This window comes from Apodemus sylvaticus, chromosome 9 (assembly GCF_947179515.1).
Source record: "Apodemus sylvaticus chromosome 9, mApoSyl1.1, whole genome shotgun sequence".
Classification (NCBI taxonomy): domain Eukaryota; kingdom Metazoa; phylum Chordata; class Mammalia; order Rodentia; family Muridae; genus Apodemus; species Apodemus sylvaticus.
Window position 1 is genome coordinate 58,952,269 of NC_067480.1, and position 20,004 is coordinate 58,972,272.

At 39.0% G+C, this 20,004-nt stretch overlaps 1 protein-coding gene and 1 pseudogene across 1 annotated transcript in view; one reads left to right on the forward strand and one right to left on the reverse strand.

Moving 5' to 3' along the window:
- The window catches only part of Ccdc150 (coiled-coil domain containing 150), a 126,410-nt gene that overhangs the window by 68,635 nt on the left and 37,771 nt on the right, over window positions 1-20,004 (reverse strand). The window contains exons 9-13 of the mRNA XM_052191833.1: window positions 18,052-18,144; window positions 14,685-14,792; window positions 12,738-12,862; window positions 12,347-12,524; window positions 11,753-11,821 (exon numbers count right to left, since the gene is read on the reverse strand). Of these exons, the coding sequence (XP_052047793.1) occupies window positions 11,753-11,821; window positions 12,347-12,524; window positions 12,738-12,862; window positions 14,685-14,792; window positions 18,052-18,144 (573 nt within the window). The remainder of the gene's footprint in view (window positions 1-11,752; window positions 11,822-12,346; window positions 12,525-12,737; window positions 12,863-14,684; window positions 14,793-18,051; window positions 18,145-20,004) is intronic.
- LOC127692889 (glyceraldehyde-3-phosphate dehydrogenase-like) lies at window positions 9,720-10,714 on the forward strand (annotated as a pseudogene).

Genomic DNA, 20,004 nt, shown 5'->3' on the forward strand with positions numbered 1-20,004 from the left:
TAGAGGTAATTGGCTAAGTTTGTAGTTGCTTGAGATGAAAATTAAGAATTACTCAAACAAACAACAACAAAAACAAAAAAACAAAAACAAAGAAGGCTAACCAGGAAATGTAAGAGATAAAGATGGGGAATGAAATAACCACCAGAGCAGAGGTCCTCAACCTGACTAACACTGCGGCCTTTAAATACAGATCCTCATGCTGTGGTGACCCCCAACCAAAGAATTATATTTATTGCTACATTATAACTGTGATTTTGCTGCTGTTATGAATCATAATGCACATATCTGTTTTTTGGATGGTTTTAAGTGACCCCTGTAAAAGAGTTTGAGGTCAAGATCCACAAACTGAGAACTACAGCATTCTTTGAAGAATACTGACAAATTCCTGAAGTTCTAGAAGTCAGTCTTTTAGTTAATAGCGATGTTCAAGTCTTCTGTTTGCTCTTATGGCTTTTGTCTTGTTGAGTATTATGAGTGAGAAATTTGAAATCCCTGTCCACTGTTCATGCATAGGGTCTTGCACACGGCAGAGCTTCACGGTCTGAGGTGAGGAGGCCTTCAAAGCCCCCCTTTGCCAACCCTGAGGCTCTACACTCTGAAGATTAGAGATGTCAGCTACTGTAAGACTTGAAGGCATGACCTAAAATGTACATTGTCACAGTGCTAAAAGCAAAATTCAGAAAGCCCTGAGAGTGATGCCCTGGGAAGGCTCACTGTGTACTGGGTATACCAGGAGGATGGCAGATAACTGAGCACCACAGTCTCAAGAGCAGAAAGGAGAGGTGTAACAGATCCAAAGTGCCAAGAGAAAAATCTCAATCAACAATTCTAAATCCAGCAAAACTAGTCCTCAAAAATAATAAAGTTATTAAATTATTCCCAGATAATCAAAACTTGTAGTAATTCATACAAAGGACTTTTCTGGTTTAAAAACCCTGAGGCAGTAGCACATTCAAATCTCATTAAAATATGTAAAGTGCAATTTAAAGAACAGAAATATTTGCCTGAAGAGAAGGTCATTTACTAAGGTCCCCAGCCCTGGTATGTATGCAGATCTGGGGGCTGGAAAACACACTTTACAAGAAAAAGTAAGGGAGTTCTTCAGGCTGAAACAGATGGGCAGTAGATGACAACTAAAATCCACACAAGAAGTTAAGGACAAAGTATGTCACATGCATGTTTGCTGCCCACAAAGGCCAGAAGGCGGCTTCAGATCCCCTGGCACTGGGCTTACAGATGGTTCTGAGCCATCAAGTAGGTGCTCGGAACTAAACCTGGTTCCAGCTTTTACTGGCTGAGCCATGTCTCCTAGCTCACATTTTGTTTGTTTTGTTTTGTTTTGGTTGTTTTGTAAATTTATGTTACTTACAAGCCAAAAAGTATAATAGGGAAATAAGGGAGTTAAAATGATGCAACAGAAATGTAAAACAAAAGAAGGCAATAATTGAGAAACAGTGACAAAACACAAAAGCAAAAAGTACAAAGAAAAAACATCAACAAAAAACCCCAATGTAAATTAGTCCTTAATAGTAATTATCTTAACTATAAGTGGATTAAACCATACAATTTAAATAGCAGAAATATTTGGCTGAAGAGAAGGTTCAACAGTTAACAGCTCTACTGACTGCTCTTCCAGAGGATCCAAGGTCGATTCCCAGCACTGACATGGTAGTTCACAAGCATCTGTAACTCCAGTTCCAGAAGATCTGACAGCCTCTTTCTGGCCCCTACAGCACTCTATGCATGTCAGCACATGCCAGCAAATGTAAATACACGTAAAAATAAATAAAAAACCTTTCTTTAAGAAGCAGATAGGCAGAATAAAATTTTTTTAGAAATCCAACATTTTTGAAAGATGGATTTTAGATTCATATAAAAAGGGCAAGTTAGAGGATGGAAAAATACCTGTCATATAAACAGTCTGAAAAGAAAAAAACAGATAAACATTGGCGAGATAAAGGACACACCTATGGGAAATAGTATTAACCATCAAAATGTACTTTGATATTTATATAGCTATATATTCATATAATAAAATATATATGAAGCAAAAAAGAACAGAATTAATAGAGAAATATACAGTAGACAGGGATTTCAAATTTCCCACTCATAAAACTCAACAGGACAACTAGACAAGAGACATGAGCAAACAGAAGACTTGAGAAATACTATTAACTAAGAGACTGAAGAGAACAGTTCTTCCAAAAAGCAGACTATATATGTTAGGTCATGAAGCAACTATCAGTAACTTGGAAAGGGCCAAAATCATCTAAAGTATGTTCTCAACTACAATAAAACAACATTGAAATTAATAAACTAAAACTTAAACTAGAAGTCAACAAACAAGTTAAGTACAAAGCAACGGAGTATAATCATAAATAGTAGAGCACAAATTAAAGTACAGGAAAATAATTGACAGCAAACAGCAGGCAGCTGGACTAACTAAGGAAAAATAGAGAATATAGAAATTACTAAATAGTAGTAAAGTAGAGAACATTACTCCTGATCTTATGAAATAAACGTATGCCAACAAACTAGGCACCCTAGATGGAATAAGCACATTCCCAGAAAACATATCTGCTGAAACAAATTCAAACAGAAAAAAGAAGACACACACACATACACACACAGAGGGGCGGGGATGGAGAGGGAGAAAGGGAGAGGGAGAGGGAGAGAGAATGAAACTCTGAAGAGGAGGCAGACTGGGAGGATACAGCTTGCTCTGGTGGGTCCGGCCCCACAGAGCTTAGGTTCCAGTCCTGAGGTCTCTGGCGGGAGCCTTCATATCTCCACTTCGGGATGGAAAACAGCCTGGGCTACAACACTACATCTCCAGGCCCTACAAGAGGCCAGAGGGGCACCCCGGAGGCTGGCTGGGAGGAGTCAGTGTGCTCTGGTGAGTCCAGCAGGCCCCAGGCGGGAGCCTTCAGGTGTCTGCTTTGGGATCTGAACAGCCTGGGCCACAGCACCCTGTCTCCAGGCAGTGCAGGAGGTCAGCTGTGCACCAGAGGCCAGCTGGGAAGAGGCAGCTTGCACTGGTGAGTTCAGCATTGACAACAAGACCAACTAACACCAGTGAGAACTAGATGGCAAAAGGCAAATGCAGGAACGCTACAAACAGAAATCAAGGCAATATGGAAGCATCTGAACCCAATTCTCCTTTAACAGCATGTCCTGGATACCCCATCACACCAGAAAAACAAGATTTGGATTGAAAAATCTCTGGTCATGATGCTGGTACAGGAACACATGAAGGACATACTTAAAGAAATTCAGGAGAAAATGGATCAAAAATCAGAAGCCCTTACAAGGGAAACACAAAAATCATTGAAAGAAATTCAGGAGAATACAAAAGCCAATAAGGAGGAAACGCAAAAATCACTTAAAGAAATATAGGAGAACTTTGGTCAACAGGCTGAGGTCATGAAAGACGAAACACAAAAATCTCTTAAAGAATTACAGGAAAACACAAACAAGAAAGTGAAGGAGCTAAGCAAAACCATCCAGGATCTAAAATCAGAAGTAGAAACAACTAAGAAAACTCAAAGGGAGACAACTTTGGAGATAGAAAACCTTGGGAAGAAATCAGGGGACATAGATTCAAATATCAACAACAGAATACAAGAGATAGAAGAAAGAATCTCAGATGCAGAAGATACCATAGAAACTATGGACTCAACAGTTAAAGAAAATGCAAAATGCAAAATGCAAAAAGCTTGTAACCCAAAACATCCAGGAAATCCAGGACACAATGAGAAGACCAAACCTAAGGATTATAGGCATAGATGAGAGTGAAGATTTACAACTTAAAGGGCCAGCAAATATCTTCAATAAAATTATGGAAGAAAACTTCCTTAACCTAAAGAGAGAGTTGCCCATGAATATACAAGAAGCCTACAGAACTCCAAACAGACTGGTCCAGAACAAAAATAGCTCCCGTCACATAATAATCAAAACCCCAAATGTACTAAACAAAGAAAGAATATTAAAGGCAGTAAGAGAAAAGGGCCAAGTAACATAAAAAGGAAGACCTATCAGAATCACACCAGACTTCTCACCAGAGACTATGAAGGCTAGAAGATCCTGGGCAGATCTCATGCAGACTCTAAGAGAACACAAACACCGTCCAAAACTCTCAATCACCGTAGATGGAGAAACTAAGATATTCCATGACAAAACCAAGTTTACCCAATATCTATCCACAAACCCAGCACTACAAAGGATAATAGGAGGAAAACACCAATACAAGGAGGGAAACTTAACCCTGGAAAAAGCAAGATAGTAACCTTCTTTCATCAAACCCAAAAGAAGTTAACCAATCAAATTTAAAAAATAACATCAAAAATGACAGGAAGTAATAATCACTATTCCTTAATATCTCTTAACATCAATGGGCTCAATGCCCCAATAAAAAGACATAGACTAATCGACTGGATACGTAAACAGGACCCTACATTTTGCTGCATACAAGAAACACACCTCAGTGTCAAAGACAAACACTACCTTAGAATAAAAGGCTGGAAGACAATTTTACAAGCAAATGGTCTCAGTAAACAAGCTGGAGTTTCTAATTCTAATATCAGATAAAAGTGACTTTCAACCCAAAGTCATCAAAAGAGACCCTGAGGGACACTTCTTGCTGGTCAAAGGAAAAATACAAGAACTCTAAATCCTGAACATCTATGATCCAAATGCAAGGGCACCCTCATTCATAAAAGAAACTTTACTAAAGCTCAAAGCACACATTGCAGCTAACACAATAATTGTGGGTGACTTCAACACTGCACTTTCCTCAATGGACCGATCAGGAAAACAGAAACTGAACAGGGACACAGTGAAACTAATTGAAGCTTTGGACCAATATATATATAACATTTTATCCTAAAGCAAAAGAATATACCTTTTCCTCAGCACCTCATGGTACGTTCTCCAAAATCAACCATATAATTGGTCACAAGACAGACACCAACAAATATAAGAAGATCAAACTAATCCCATGCCTCCTATCAGATCACTATGGAGTAAAAGTGGTCTTCAATAGCAACAAAAACAACAGAAAACCCACATACACGTGGAAACAGAACAATATTCTACTCAATGATACCTTGGTAAAGGAAGAAATAAAGAAAGAAATCAAAAACTTTTTAGAATTTAATGAAATTGAAGACACAACATACCCAAATCTATGGGACACAATGAAAGCAGTGCTCAGAGGAAAACTCATAGCCCTGAGTGCCTCCAAAAAGAAAATGGAGAGAGCATACACTAACAGCTTAATGACACACCTGAAAGCCCTGGAACAAAAAGAAGCTATTTCACCCAGGAGCAGTAGAAGGCAGGAAATCATCAAATTCAGGGCCAAAATCAATCAAGTAGAAACAAAGAGAACCATACAAAGAATCAACAAAACCAGGAGCTGGTTCTTTGAGAAAATCAACAAGATAGATAAATCCTTAGCCAGATTAACCAAAGGGCACAGAGACAGTATACAGATTAACAAACTTAGAAATGAAAAGGGAGATATAACAACAGAAACTGAGGACATTCGAAAAATCATTAGATCCTACTACAAAAGCCTATACTCAACACAACTGGAGAATCTGGAGGAAATGGACAGTTTCCTAGACAGATATCCGACACCAAAACTAAATCAGGATCAAATAGATCATCTAAACAGTCCCATAACACCTGAAGAAATAAAAAAGTCTCCCAACCAAAAAAAGCACGGGGCCAGATGGCTTCAGTGCAGAATTCTATCAGACCTTCATAGAAGACCTAACACCAATACTCTTCAAACTATTCCACAAAATAGAAACAGAAGGAACTCTACCCAACTCGTTCTATGAAGCCACAATTACGCTGATACCAAAACCACACAAAGATCCAACAAAGAAAGAGAACTTCAGGCCAATTTCCCTTATGAATATTGATGTAAAAATACTTAATAAAATTCTTGCCAACTGAATCCAAGAACACATCAAAATGATCGTCCACCATGATCAAGCAGGCTTCATCCCAGGGATGCAGGGATGGTTCAATATAAGGAAATCCATCAATGCAATCCACTACATAAACAAACTCAAAGAAAAAAACCATATGATCATCTTATTAGATGCAGAAAAAGCATTTGACAAAATTCAGCATCCTTTCATGCTAAAAGTCTTGGAAAGAACAGGAATTCAAGGCCCATACCTAAACATCATTAAAGCAATATACAGCAAACTGGTAGCCAACATCAAACTAAACGGAGAGAAACTTGAAGCAATCCCACTAAAATCAGGGACTAGACAAGGTTGTCCTCTCTCTCCATATCTTTTCAATATAGTACTTGAAGTTCTAGCTAGAGCAATTAGACAACATAAGGAGGTCAAGGGGATACAAATTGGAAAGGAAGAAGTCAAATTATCACTATTTGCAGATGACATGATAGTCTACCTAAGTGACCCGAAAACCTCCACCAGAGAACTCCTACAGCTGATAAACAACTTCAGCAAAGTGGCTGGTTATAAAATCAACTCAAGCAAATCAGTTGCCTTCCTATACTCAAAGGATAAGCAGGCTGAGAAAGAAATTAGGGAAATGACACCCTTCACAATAGCCACAAACAATATAAAGTATCTTGGTGTGACTCTAACCAAACAAGTGAAAGATCTATATGACAAGAACTTCAGGTCTCTGAAGAAGGAAATCGAAGAAGTCTTCAGAAAATGGAAAAATCTTCCATGCTCGTGGATTGGCAGGATTAATATAGTTAAAATGGCCATCTTGCCAAAAGCGATCTACAGAATAAACACAATCCCCATCAAAATCCCAACTCAGTTCTTCACAGAGTTAGAAAAAGCAATTCTCGCCGAGCGGTGGTGGCGCACGCCTGTAATCCCAGCACTCTGGGAGGCAGAGGCAGGCGTATTTCTGAGTTTGAGGCTAGCCTGGTCTACAGAGTGAGTTCCAGGATAGCCAGGACTATACAGCGAAATCCTGTCTTGAAAAAAAAAAAAAAAAAAAAAGCAAATCCAAAAAAGAAAAAGCATCTGGAATAACAAAAAACCCAGGATAGCTAAAACTATTCTCAACAACAAAAGAAATTCTGGGGGAATCAGTATCCCTGACTTCAAGCAATACTACAGAGCAATAGTCTTAAAAACTGCCTGGTATTGGCACAGTGACAGACAAGTGGACCAATGGAATAGAATTGAAGATACAGAAATGAATCCACACACCTAGGGTGGATTCACCACACACTTGACCTTCGACAAAGGAGCCAAAAATATCCATTGGAAAAAAGATAGCCTTTTCAACAAATGGTGCTGGTTCAACTGGAGGTCAGCATGCAGAAGAATGCGAATTGATCCATTCTTATCTCTATGTACTAAACTTCACTCCAAGTGGATCAAGGACCTCCATGTAAAACCAAACACATTGAAACTAATAGAAAAGAAACTGGGGAAGACCCTTGAGGACATGGGCACAGGGGAAAAGTTCCTGAACAGAACACCAATAGCTTATGCTCTAAGATCAAGAATTGACAAATGGGACCTCATAAAATTACAAAGTTTCTGTAAGGCAAAGGACACTGTTAAAAGACAAAGTGGCAACCATCAAATTGGGAAAGGATATTCACCAACCCTACATCTGATAGAGGGCTAATATCCAATATATACAAAGAACTCAAGAAGTTAGACCCCAGGGAACCAAATAACCCTATTTAAAATGGGGTACAGATCTAAACAAAGAATTTTCACCTGAAGAAATTAGGATGGCCTAGAGGCACCTTAAGAAGTGCTCAACTTCATTAGTCATTAGGGAAATGCAAATCAAAACAACCCTGAGATTTCACCTCACACCAGTCAGAATGACTAAGGTCAAAAACTCAGGAGACAGCAGGTGTTGGCGAGGATGTGGAGAAAGAGGAACACTCCTCCACTGCTGGTGGGGCTGTAAGATGGTACAACGACTTTGGAAATCAGTCTGGTGGTTCCTCAGAAAACTGGACATGACACTTCTGGAGGATCCTGCTATACCACTCCTGGACATATACCCAAAAGATTCCCCAACATGCAATAAAGACACATGCTCCATTATGTTCATAGCAGCCTTACTTATAATAGCCAGAAGTTGGAAAGAACCCAGATCTCCCTCAAAGGAGGAATGGATACAGAAAATGTGGTATATTTACACAATGGAATACTACTCAGCAATTAGAAACAATGAATTCACAAAATTTTTAGGCAAATGGTTTGATCTGGAAAATATCATCCTAAGTGAGGTAACCCAATCACAAAAGAATACACATGGAATGCAATCTCTGATAAGTGGATATTAATTAGCCCAGAAGCTCTGAATACCCAAGGCACAAATCGCATAACAAATGACTCCCATGAAGAAGTATGGAGAGGGTCCTGATCTTGGAAAGGATTGATCTAGCATTGGAGGGGAATATAAGAACAGAGAAAAAGGAGGGAGGTGATTGGAGAATGGATGGAGAGAAGAAGGTTTATGGGACATATGGGGAGGGGAGATCTGGGAAAGGGGAAATCATTTGGAATGTAAACAAAGAATATAGAAAATAAAAATATTTTTAAAAAAAAGAAACTCTGAAGAGAGCATCAATCAGTAATAATGTAAAGCAGAAAAGCAAGAAAATCTTCCCACAAAGCAAAGACTGTATGTAACAAGATGGCTTCACTAGTAAATACTGTAAGAACACTTAATGAAGAACTGATACAAACTCCTCAAAAAAATCTTGGCCAAAAATATTATTTCCAAAATCATTTTAAGAGGCTATTATTATTTGGACACCAAAACCAAAGTTAACATACACAAACAAATAAAACTATAGGACAATATATCTTATGAATACAGATTTTAAACACTTAAACCAACCAACCCACAACATACAAGAGGTATGTATCACATGACCAAGTGAAATGTATCTAAGGGATATAAGTCAACTTTTGAAAAAAAAGGATTTGAAATCAAAGAATGTAACAGATAATAGTAAAATGAAGACATGATTTATTATTTCATGTTTCAATATTTCCAGATAAAACATTTGACAAAATTCAAAATAGTATCATAAAAAAACTTCCCAAACACCATATGTAGAAGGGCATTTTCTCATTTTCATGAGGGGAGCTTATCAGAATTGTACAGCACAAGGCACCTGTCCCTAGCTCAACGCTGCAGCACAAGTTCTAGTCAACTTATACACAACAAAGAAAGTAATGTTGTATTAATTTAAAGCTACAATGCTTAATGTATAGAGTCACTGTACAATCCACCCAAACTGCAGCTGTCCTTTCTTACAAAACTGGAAATGCTCATCCTAAAAGTTCATATGAAAATGCAGACTCAAAACCAAAACCATTTAAAAATTAGACTCATGAATCTTAATGTTCAAACAAACTATTGTTATTAAGACTCATATTAGCCGGGCGGTGGTGGCGCACGCCTGTAATTCGAGCACTCTGGAAGGCAGACACAGGCGGATTTCTGAGTTCGAGGCCAGCCTGGTCTACAGAGTGAGTTCCAGGACAGCCAGGGCTACACAGAGAAACCCTGTCTAAATAACCAAAAAAAAAAAAAAAAACAAAAAAACAAAAAACAAAAAACAAAAAAACAAAAAAAAAAAAACCCTCATATTATCCTCTGCTCCTCTCTGTTCCAGAGACAGACAGCCACATCTTCTTGTGCAGTGCCAGCCTTGTCCTGCAGACAAAATGGTGAAGGTCGGTGTGAAGAGATTTGGCTTGGTTACCGGGGCTACCTTCTGCTCTGCATCTGGCAAAGTGGAGACTGTTGCCATCAATGACCCCTTCATTGGCCTCAACTACATGGTCTACATGTTCCAGTATGACTCTACCCACAGCAAATTCAATGGCACAGTCAAGGCTGAGAATGGGAAGCTTGTCATCAATGGGAAGCCCATCGCCATCTTCCAGGAGCGAGATCCTGCTAACATCAAATGCAGTGATGCTGGTGCTGAGTATGTAGTGGAGTCTACTGGCATCTTCATCACCATGGAGAAAGCTGGGGCCCACTTGAAGCATGGGGCCAAACGGGTCATCATCTCCACCCCTTCTGGCGATGCCCCCATGTTTGTGATGGGTATGAACCACGAGAAATATGACAACTCACTCAAGATTGTCAGCAATGCATCCTGCACCACCAACTGCTTAGCTCTCCTGGCCAATGTCATCCATGACAACTTTGGCATCATGGAAGGGCTCATGACCACTGTCCATGCCATCACTGCCACTCAGAAGACTGTGGGTGGCCCCTCTTGGAAGTTGTGGTATAATGGCCATGGGGCTGCCCAGAACACCATCCCTGCATCCACTGGTGCTTCTAAGGCTGTGGGCAAGGTCATCCCAGAGCTGAACTGGAAGCTCTCTGGCATGGTCTTCATGTTCCTACCCCTAATGTATCTGTTGTGGATCTGATATGCTGCCTGGAGAAACCTGCCAAGCATGATGACATCAAGAAAGTGGTGAAGCAGGAATACAAGGGCCCACTAACGGGCATCCTGGGCTACACTGAGGACTAGGTTGTCTCCTGTGACTTCAACAGCAACTCCTACTTTTCTACCTTTGATGCTGGGGCTGGCATTGCTCTCAATGACAACTTTGTAAAGCTCATTTCCTGGTATGACAATGAATATGGCTACAGCAACAGGGTCGTGGATCTCACAGCCTACATGGCCTCCAAGGAGTAAGAAGCCCTGGACCGCCCACCCCGCAAGAGAGAAGAGAGAGAGGCCCTCGGTTGCTGAGGAGTCCCTGTTCCAACTCGGCCACTGTCCCAACACTGAGCACTGAGCATCTCTCTCACAATTTCCATCCCAGAACCTCATAATAATGGGAGTGGCCTAAGGAGCCCTCCCTATTCTCTTGAATACCATCAATAAAGTTTGATGCACCCACAAAACAAAACAAAACAAAAAAAAAGACTCATCTTATCATGAGGGTAGGCTAGAAGATCAATGCAAGTCATAAATGTTAACTGAAATATGCCAGACAGAGATTACTTGTCTGTACTCATTCATAAAACCTAGAGTCGATCTTACAGAAGAACTGAATGGACTCGTGATCATTAAAGACTGAAGAGAAATGAGAAGCAGGAATGGCATGGAGGTAAATAAGAGTTATCACAACACAGGTGTGTGGAGAGGGAGGGGGTAATCCTAGTTGTCGACAGCAGAGTAGGGTAACCACTGCTTAGTACAATATGTGAGATTCTTCAAGCTGTCTAGAGTATGGAATCTACAATCTATACAAATCACTACCATGAGGCTGTGTAAGTGCTCTCTACCCTTGTTTGTTACACATTCCATGCTGCAAGTCAAATTGCTGGTAAGCTACTCCATAAGGATGGGCAAATACAACGTAACCAACTAAAGAAACAAATGTAAGGTGGAGGGGCAGGTATTCCCAGGCACTTAGGAAAGAAAAGCCAGCTTGCTAGTCTATATGGGCAGAGTCAGCAACTACTCCTCTGCCTCTTCTAGACCCATTAGTCCAGCCTCAGGGGACTTATGGCTGAAGTACTCAGTGAACTCAGGGCAGAGGCAGTGATGGCTTAGGGGGGCAAACCCCATATGGCTCAATGATCAACTTCTCCCAAAAGCCCGAGAAGGCCAAAGTGACACCAGCTTTGTGTCCCATGGGTAAACACCCTATTCATCAAAATAAACAGATTCAGTAGGCAGCAATACAGAACAAATAAAATTAACATAAAAATTAAATGTAAATACCTTGCTTTCAGCTAATTGTTTTTCCAAATTGCATTTTTCTTTGGCTACTTCTTTTTCTGTTTTATTAATCTGCCAAGGTAGAAAAAAAAGAAATGCATCAACTTTTAGAATATACAGGTTCTACTATAGCAGATGACATCCTACATGTCAATTAATACCTACACTGCAGAGATAGTATATCTTCTCAGAAAGGGGGTCAACAGGGAATCTCTGAGGCAGAGCAGACTTCACAAATAGCCCTGCAATTAGAAACACACGCTCGTATGGCAGATTCTGTCGCTTTCCTCTAACTTCTAAGACAGGACTGTGTCCTGTTAACTCTCAGACTCCCGCTCCTTTAGGGCAAATGGGCTTTTAAATTCTGATCCTGTAACTAATAGGAGGATGTGTAAATTATCCATAAATCTTCCCACTACTGATGTGGGGAAGAACATACTGTTACTATTTGGCCTAGACTACTTTACATGCTGGGCAATACATATTTCTTTAGTGGCACCTCTGACAAACTACTAAAACACAGTTTTGCTTCTGTTCTCATCTTTTGCACTACAGTACAACCTTGAGGCATCATTCTGTGTCTCACCTAGAACCTACCTCCCTCTGAAACCATTCATTTTTCTCCCGCAGAGACTTCTTCTCCTGCACGGATGCTTCCAATTCACCTCGTAGTCTTGCAATAGTTGATTCCAGAAGTTCTTTTTGCACCATTGTCCTCTTCTCAGCCTCCTGTGCTTTCTGGAGACACTGATTGTGCTCAAAGATTAAATGGTCTCTGGAGCAAGAATAAAGAGTCATTAAATTAACTAAGTCCTACTAGGCCAGAAGGCAAATGTTCTTAACATGACTCCCGCCTGACAACAGTTTCCAGAATGGTCTAGCAAACTAGTTCTTCCAGAGAAAAATTATTTATCCCTAGAGTTGGCTCATAAATATAAGAACTCCTGAGAGTGAACAAAGGCGGATGTGTGGGGCACTGCTTACTTACAGGTGCGTCTGGAGCTGCGCTTTATCATTCTGCACCGTTTGGAGCTCTCCTGTGATGCTGGCATGGGCTGCGTCCAACAGTAAATTTTGCTCTTGAAATGTCTCTGTTATCATTTTCTGCTCCACCTGAGAGAGCAGTAGGAAATGCTGACTTGCAAGTTGATGGGTTGATATTCAAAGTAACTGTTCAAAGACACTAGGCTCACTTCAAAACTTGTTTCATTTTCATAAGCTTTTATAAGACAGTTCTCTTTGGCTACAGTTCTGTCATTTTATAGTTCTACTAGACAAGATGAGGAAGTATTATATACCAGCCTTGAACATATTTTGTAAAACTATAAAAGACTACATATTTTCAAATATAAAATTTACATTAAAATATTTTATATCTTAAAAGCTCAATATGATTTTACTTTAAAATATGAAAACAATAGAAACCCATCCAAACATCACATGAAAAGACCTTTCATTTCTTTTTCTATTTCCCTCCAAACTGTCTGTGGGGAGAAGCGTTTTCAGCAGTTTGGTGTGGATTCCTTTGAGGTTCTTTTGTGCTGCCTCAGATGTGCAGTGCTAATGGGAGTATTCCTTGTCTTCACCATCCATCTGGTGCACCATTTCCTAATTAGCAACACTTCTACCTACAAGTTTTCAAAACTTCTATATACAATCTATAATAGTTTTTCAAGCCCTGTAACATAATAATTACATAATTATATTTTATTTAACTTCTTATTGGAAAGATAACATGTAGCAACTATAACTAGAGGCTGTAACATATGTAAAATCCTTAATATCATATTAGTATATGCAAAGAAAGCAAGCAAACAACACCACCACACACAGTCTCTCACATAAGAACTACTACTTCTTAGTGTCCAAGGACCAGAATTTGAAAAATTATCTGTGTTTATTGGGATGATCGAGTTTTGTGGTAAAAGTCTGTTTTAATTAAGGAGCAGAATTTCAAATAGCTAGAGTCAAAGTCAAAAGTATTCTTAGCATACTGTAAGGAAAATGGCAAGTCACAGATGTTTTGGAGGAAACTAAGTATTTGAGATTCTATTATAAGTACACCATTATTAAAGGCTATAGAGATTGCTAAGTGGTCAAGAATACTTGCTGCTCTTGCACAGAACCTAGGTTTGGTTCTCAGTATCTACACACTGGTTGACAACCATCCATAACTCTTGTTTGAGGGGCTCTAATGCCTTCTTCTGATGGCCTCTGGCACCAGACAGGCATTTGGTGCATATATATATATATATATATATATACACCATACATACATACATACATACATAACATATAAGCTAAGCACTCATATACATAAAATAAGTCTAAAGTATATATCATTATTACATAAATACTGAAATAGGTCATTATTTTTCCTAAAGTCATATTTGTGTGGAAAGCATTAAAAACCATTGAATTGTAAAGCCAATCACACCTTTGCAAAAACGGAGGAAACTACTAATCAAAAAATAATAGCTGGGAGATGGGGTGGAAAAATAACTGGGTAATAATAACAGCCTGTAATCCCACCGTTTTATAGGCTGAGGAGGAAGGACTGTGATTTTCAGACAACTCTGCTGGGGTACATAAGTCAGATAGAGGCTGAGGGGCAGAGGGGCAGAAGGGTGGGGGGGTGAGGTAGTAGAATCATTAAGTCTAGGTCATTCTTAGCTCCATAATGAATCTGAGTTCAACATGGGATAAATAAAACTGTTTGAAAGAAAGAAAGAGAAAGAAAGAAAGAAAGAAAGAAAGAAAGAAAGAAAGAAAGAAAGAAAGAAAGAAAGAAAGAAAGAAAGGAAGGAAGGAAGGAAGGAAGGAAGGAAGGAAGGAAGGAAGGAAGGAAGGAAGGAAGGAAGGAAAGAAAGATGGAGGGAGGGAGGGAGAGAGAAGAAATAAGTAAATAAATGAAGCTAGAGTGTCAAAAGAATACCTTCAGAATAGCATGATGTTCAGCAATAATTCTGGAATTTTCCATTTTAACAACTTGAAGCATGCTGGTTAGCTCTGAACACTTTTTGGAAAGTTGGTCATTTAAAACCTAAGACAAAATATATAGCAAGTCACACATCTATATAATAATTACTTTATTTACATATTATTTGTAATGATTTCACAGTAACTAACTACATGTAAACCTAATTTAGCTAACATTATCAATTAATATTTTATTAGTTTAAATTACTTTCAAAACTTTCCTATGAGTTATTGATCATGGAAGCCCCAGAGGTAATGCAAACAACATATACTATTGTATCTGTTCTTGGTTGCTGTAACGAGATGGTAAGACCCTGTTGTTGAGGACAGTGCTCTCTTTGGATGTCAAACAGCGAAATCAACCCTGAACCAACCAGGAAACTCTCACTGTTAGCTAGCTTTCATCGTTCCAGAAGGTGCTGAACAGCCAGCTAGGAGAGAAATAATATTAATGGTCCTCCCAGCAAGTGGATCCTGCAGGCTACAATAAGGACCTGCTAACAAGATATGCTATATGCCCACTGGTACAAGAGGGGCTTATTGTTACTGAAGTAACCAACTGCTCTCTGATTGGCTATGTCTGTTCTACAGGACGGATTTCATGCTTGGAGCTGTAAGCCTGGTTTAAAGCTCCTGACTGGGGGAATAATAGGTCCTAGGAGGAAACCTACTGATGTTGTTTTACTAAATGCTCATGCTCAAATTTCATTCTAAATATTTATGTTTATACCTGCAGATTTGTGCTGCTCTTCACCTTGGTCAGGGAAGCTTCTTTTTACAACAAATAGTGGATAATACAGAGAACTGTAACTTATCAAAGTACTAAGTATAAATAGCTCTTTTCACAACAAATAGTGGGTAATACAGAGAACTGTAACATCGAAGTACTAAGTACAAATAACTCTGAGTGCTGTGCTGTGGGCAGATTATCTACACCAACTTCCCACTACCCACAGCACGCAGAACTTTGAAGAGGTAAGAGAAGAAGAGCCATAGCAGATGTGAAGGAAAGGTATGAGATGCTGACTTCGGGACATGGTACGACTGTTGCACAGCCCCCAGGAATTGTGTTTATTTGCTCATAACCTGTACAGGATAAAGTCAGTCAGGAGCTATTGGAAGTTGATGGCTACTGAAGGAGAAGCAGTCAGTTTCTTTGGGAACTGTGGCTGCTGGTAGGTTTCCCTGGGCCAGCGGCTAGCCACATACCAACACACATATGGACAGCACTAATTGGATTTGTGGTAACAAGAATTTTTAAAAGGAGGACATTAAAGATGGGAGGGAGATGGGGTGGGGGCACAAGCGGAAAAGGTGTGAGGTCGTGGTAAATGGTTGTGATCAATGTTCCTTGCATAAATGATTGAAATTTCCAACAAACAGGAAATAGTTTAAGGGGGTGGAGAAACTATTTTAAAAATTACAAAAATCATTTTAGATGCTGTTGCCAGAAGTGGAGGTCATGGAGAGAGGGAGGAAGGGATCAATACCAATTAACTGATTTTATTTCTGGGCTGCCGTGGACATTTGGTATTTTACTCATTTCACAATTCTGAATATAAGAGAAGCAGAGCAAGACTTTCAAAGAATGAAATCTCAGTGCAAGTGTCTAAATAATAATACAGACAATTCAGCATTTAATCATCAACAAAATTTTATCATCAACATTGATAATTACTTACCCAATAACATAAAATATTCATGTTCTTTCACCACCAATGATAACATTTATAAAAGCAAAATATGAATTTTAATCTTACAAGATGAATTGTTTGGGTCAAAATAAACCCTCTGTAACATACTAGTAGTTAGATAATAATTTTATATTGGAATTTGCATTTTTGAGGTTCTAGATTAAGCTCAGGGCTGTAAATACACAAATTGCTTGCCTCTATACTGCTACATCCCTGCCCTCAGTCCCACAAATCCATATTCTTGTGAGAGATTTACACATGAATTGTTTTATTAAGGTGAAATGAGTTTTTATGGGTTTGTGTTTATTCATTGCTGAGATTGGCTGGCCACACTTTTGGGTGGATAATGAGGACCTTGAATTTCTAGCCCTCTGACTGTAGAGTATGGGGGTCGCAGGTGAACATGTGTATACCTACTTTGGGGCATATATTTTAGTGAAAACTTTCACTGAGGATAAGGGTGCATTTGTGAAAAACATAGCTAACTTATTTATAACCAAATTACCTAAATTAAAACAAATCAAAACAACCCCTCCTAAAACCTTCTGGCACTTTGCTAGCTGAGTTGGCAAACCTTTCTATAGATTAGCTTCCTTATCTTCTAAACACAAGTAATCATTTCTAATCTTGCACTTGAAATGGTTATAACTTGTTAGTGATTCAAGCTGCTTAGAATTGTGTCTGGAAAATGTTAACTAAGAATAGAAATAGTAGTGATTATAAGAGGATATTCTTTAATTTCATTTTATTATAAGGCACAGCAGCACAATGACACTAACACTACTGTAAATCAAGTTATGTCAACAGAAAAGTTGCTTTCAGTGATAAACATTTCCCTGGGCTCTGTGAAACAGTTTGCCTGTGTATTCCATTAATGTTTTCAATATACATTCATGTATTAATATGAAGCATAAGCTAACATTTGGGCACAACTCCTTATAGAAAATGATCATACATCAGTCTCGTATCTAACAAACATTTATTATGCCCTACTCTGCTATCTGATACAGGTCATTCACCAGAACAACTGCTTTAATGTACACCCCCTGCTGTAGAGCTCCTTAGGAAAGTGCTGAGTGAGGGAAGGGAAATCCTACCAATCTTCTTGCCAACTGATGGGCTTTAGAATTCCACGGAAGCAAACCTCTAGACACTCCTGTGAGAGGTTTTCAGGACAAGGTTACCTGAGGCCCACATTAAATGTGGGTGACACTATTCCACAGTCGAAGTCCCAAAGTGGGTAAGAGGGAGGAGGGAGCGGAGGGCAGCACTTCGCACCCCTCCCCGCTGTAGGTGTGACCTTGAACTCCTGCTGCCATGACCTGCTGCTCACTGTGAGCCACACTAAGTCCCTGCCTGCATTGCCTGTCAGGTGTTTTATCAGAGAAAAGGGCCTAATATAATGACTAAATTAGGAAGTAAAGAATAACTTGTTACTCAGTTAGCCTTGTGTATTTGGGTAGGGGAAATCCAAAATGTACCTAACTTGAGAGTGGTTCACAGATGAAGCCCACTTTGCAGATAAAAAGCTAGATGAAAAAGATATGAATTTATATAATCAGGCTACTAATCTTGGTTCTCTAAAGAAACAAATATTAACATTTTAAGACAAAGAGAGCAACAATTCACCTGTGCTTTTCCTGATACATCTTGAAGGGATAGTATTTCAGATTTCAAATATGTGTTTTCTTCAAGTTCCTTCTTGAGAGACATTTGTGTACCCTATTGAAGGAAAAAAAAGAGTTGTTTTCTTTTTTCACATGTGCAAGATAATATACACATCTCTATTAAAAGGTCTGTATTCTGACCACTATCAGCTTAAAGTGTGTGTGTGTGTGTGTGTGTGTGCATGTGCATGTATGTCCACCTGTGCATGTACATGTGAGTATGTGTGTATGCACATGCTTATGTGTGTGCACTCATGCACACTCTCAAGTCAGAGAGAGAGAGAGAGAGTGTGTGTGTGTGTGTATGTGCATGTGCATGTATGTCCACCCATGCATGTGCATATGAGTACATGTGTATGCACATGCTTATGTGTGTGCACTCATGCACACTCACAAGTCAGAGAGAGAAAGAGAGAGAGAGAGAGAGAGAGAGAGAGAGAGAGAGTGAGAGAGACAGAGTGTGTGTGTGTGTGTGTGTGTGTGTGGTGTCTCGATGTCTCTGACTTCCAGACTCCCTTTTACTCTCACGTGGCTTGCTAGGCCTATGTGAATGCACTCTCACTGCTGGTGGGAATGAAAAATGACGGGAGTACTTTGTTAGATAATTTGGCAAATTCTTACAAACTAAAACTTACATGATTGAGCAATCTAGCTTCCAGGGTCTTCCTCAGGGAGTGGAAGGCTCGTATGTATACAAAGCCCCATGAGGGTTGGCATTAGCCTCATTCTTACCTGCTGAAGCAGTCAAGAAGTCCTTCAGAAGCTCACTCAGCTCAACTTTCGAAAGTCCCCTGACTCAAGTACTTGTATATTTTTTCAGTAAAATACTCACTGGTGATGCATTCTAGTCCCCATAGCACAGAGAAGGAAGGTGTATATTTGCTCAAGTAAACTGCTTATGAAATATCTAACTCAATCGGAAAACTTATGAGAAGAAAAATTACTCTATTAAAGAAAAAAATTCCTCTTTTTAAAAGCAACTTCTCTCATTTTTTTGAGATTATAATACATCATTTCCTCTTCCACTTTCATCCCTCCCAAACCATCCATATACACCTCCTTTTCTTTTTCAAATTTATGGCCTCTTTTTAGTAATTATTGTTATATACATATATATGTTTATGTGTGTTTATATGCATATAACTTTTTGCTTTAAAATGTCTTTTTGTGTTAGGAAACTATAATACATTGAGGTAATTTAATATTATTTAACACTAGAAATAAGCTATCAAGTCATTAAAAACATACAAAGGAAATTTAAATATTTATTAAACTGAAGAAGCCAATCTAAAAATTTATATATATATATAATTTTAGCCCTGGGAAAGAAAGGAATAAATAGGAAAAGGAATTTAGGGAAGTGAATCACTTGATACACACATATACGCGGGTGGGCGCGTGCGCGCGCACGCGCGCGCGCACATACACACACAGAGACATATATATGAACTCTCTTTCTCCATGTATATCACTCCCTATAAATATAAGAACATACATTTATCTAAATCCAAATAATTAAATATCCAAGAATAAACCTTATGTACGCTAACAACTTGATTAAAATGATACATTAATGTAGATTCATCTAGAGTAGTCCTGCTATTCCAATGAGAGATATTGATATCCAGGGAGGCTATACATGTGTAGACAGGCAAAGCATGTAGAGACAAGAGCTACCTAGGAAATCTTCACACTTCATATTCTGTGTTGCAGCGAATCTAAAACTGCTCTAAAAGTTATGATTTCTTTTTTTATTTGATATTTTCTTTATTTACATTTCAAATGTTATCCCCTTTCTGGTTTCCACTCTGAAAACACCCAATCTCACCCCTCCTTCTCCCTCCTCACCAACTCACCCACTCCCCGCTTCCCTGTCCTGGTATTCCCCTATACTTGGGCATTGAGCTTTCTTGGG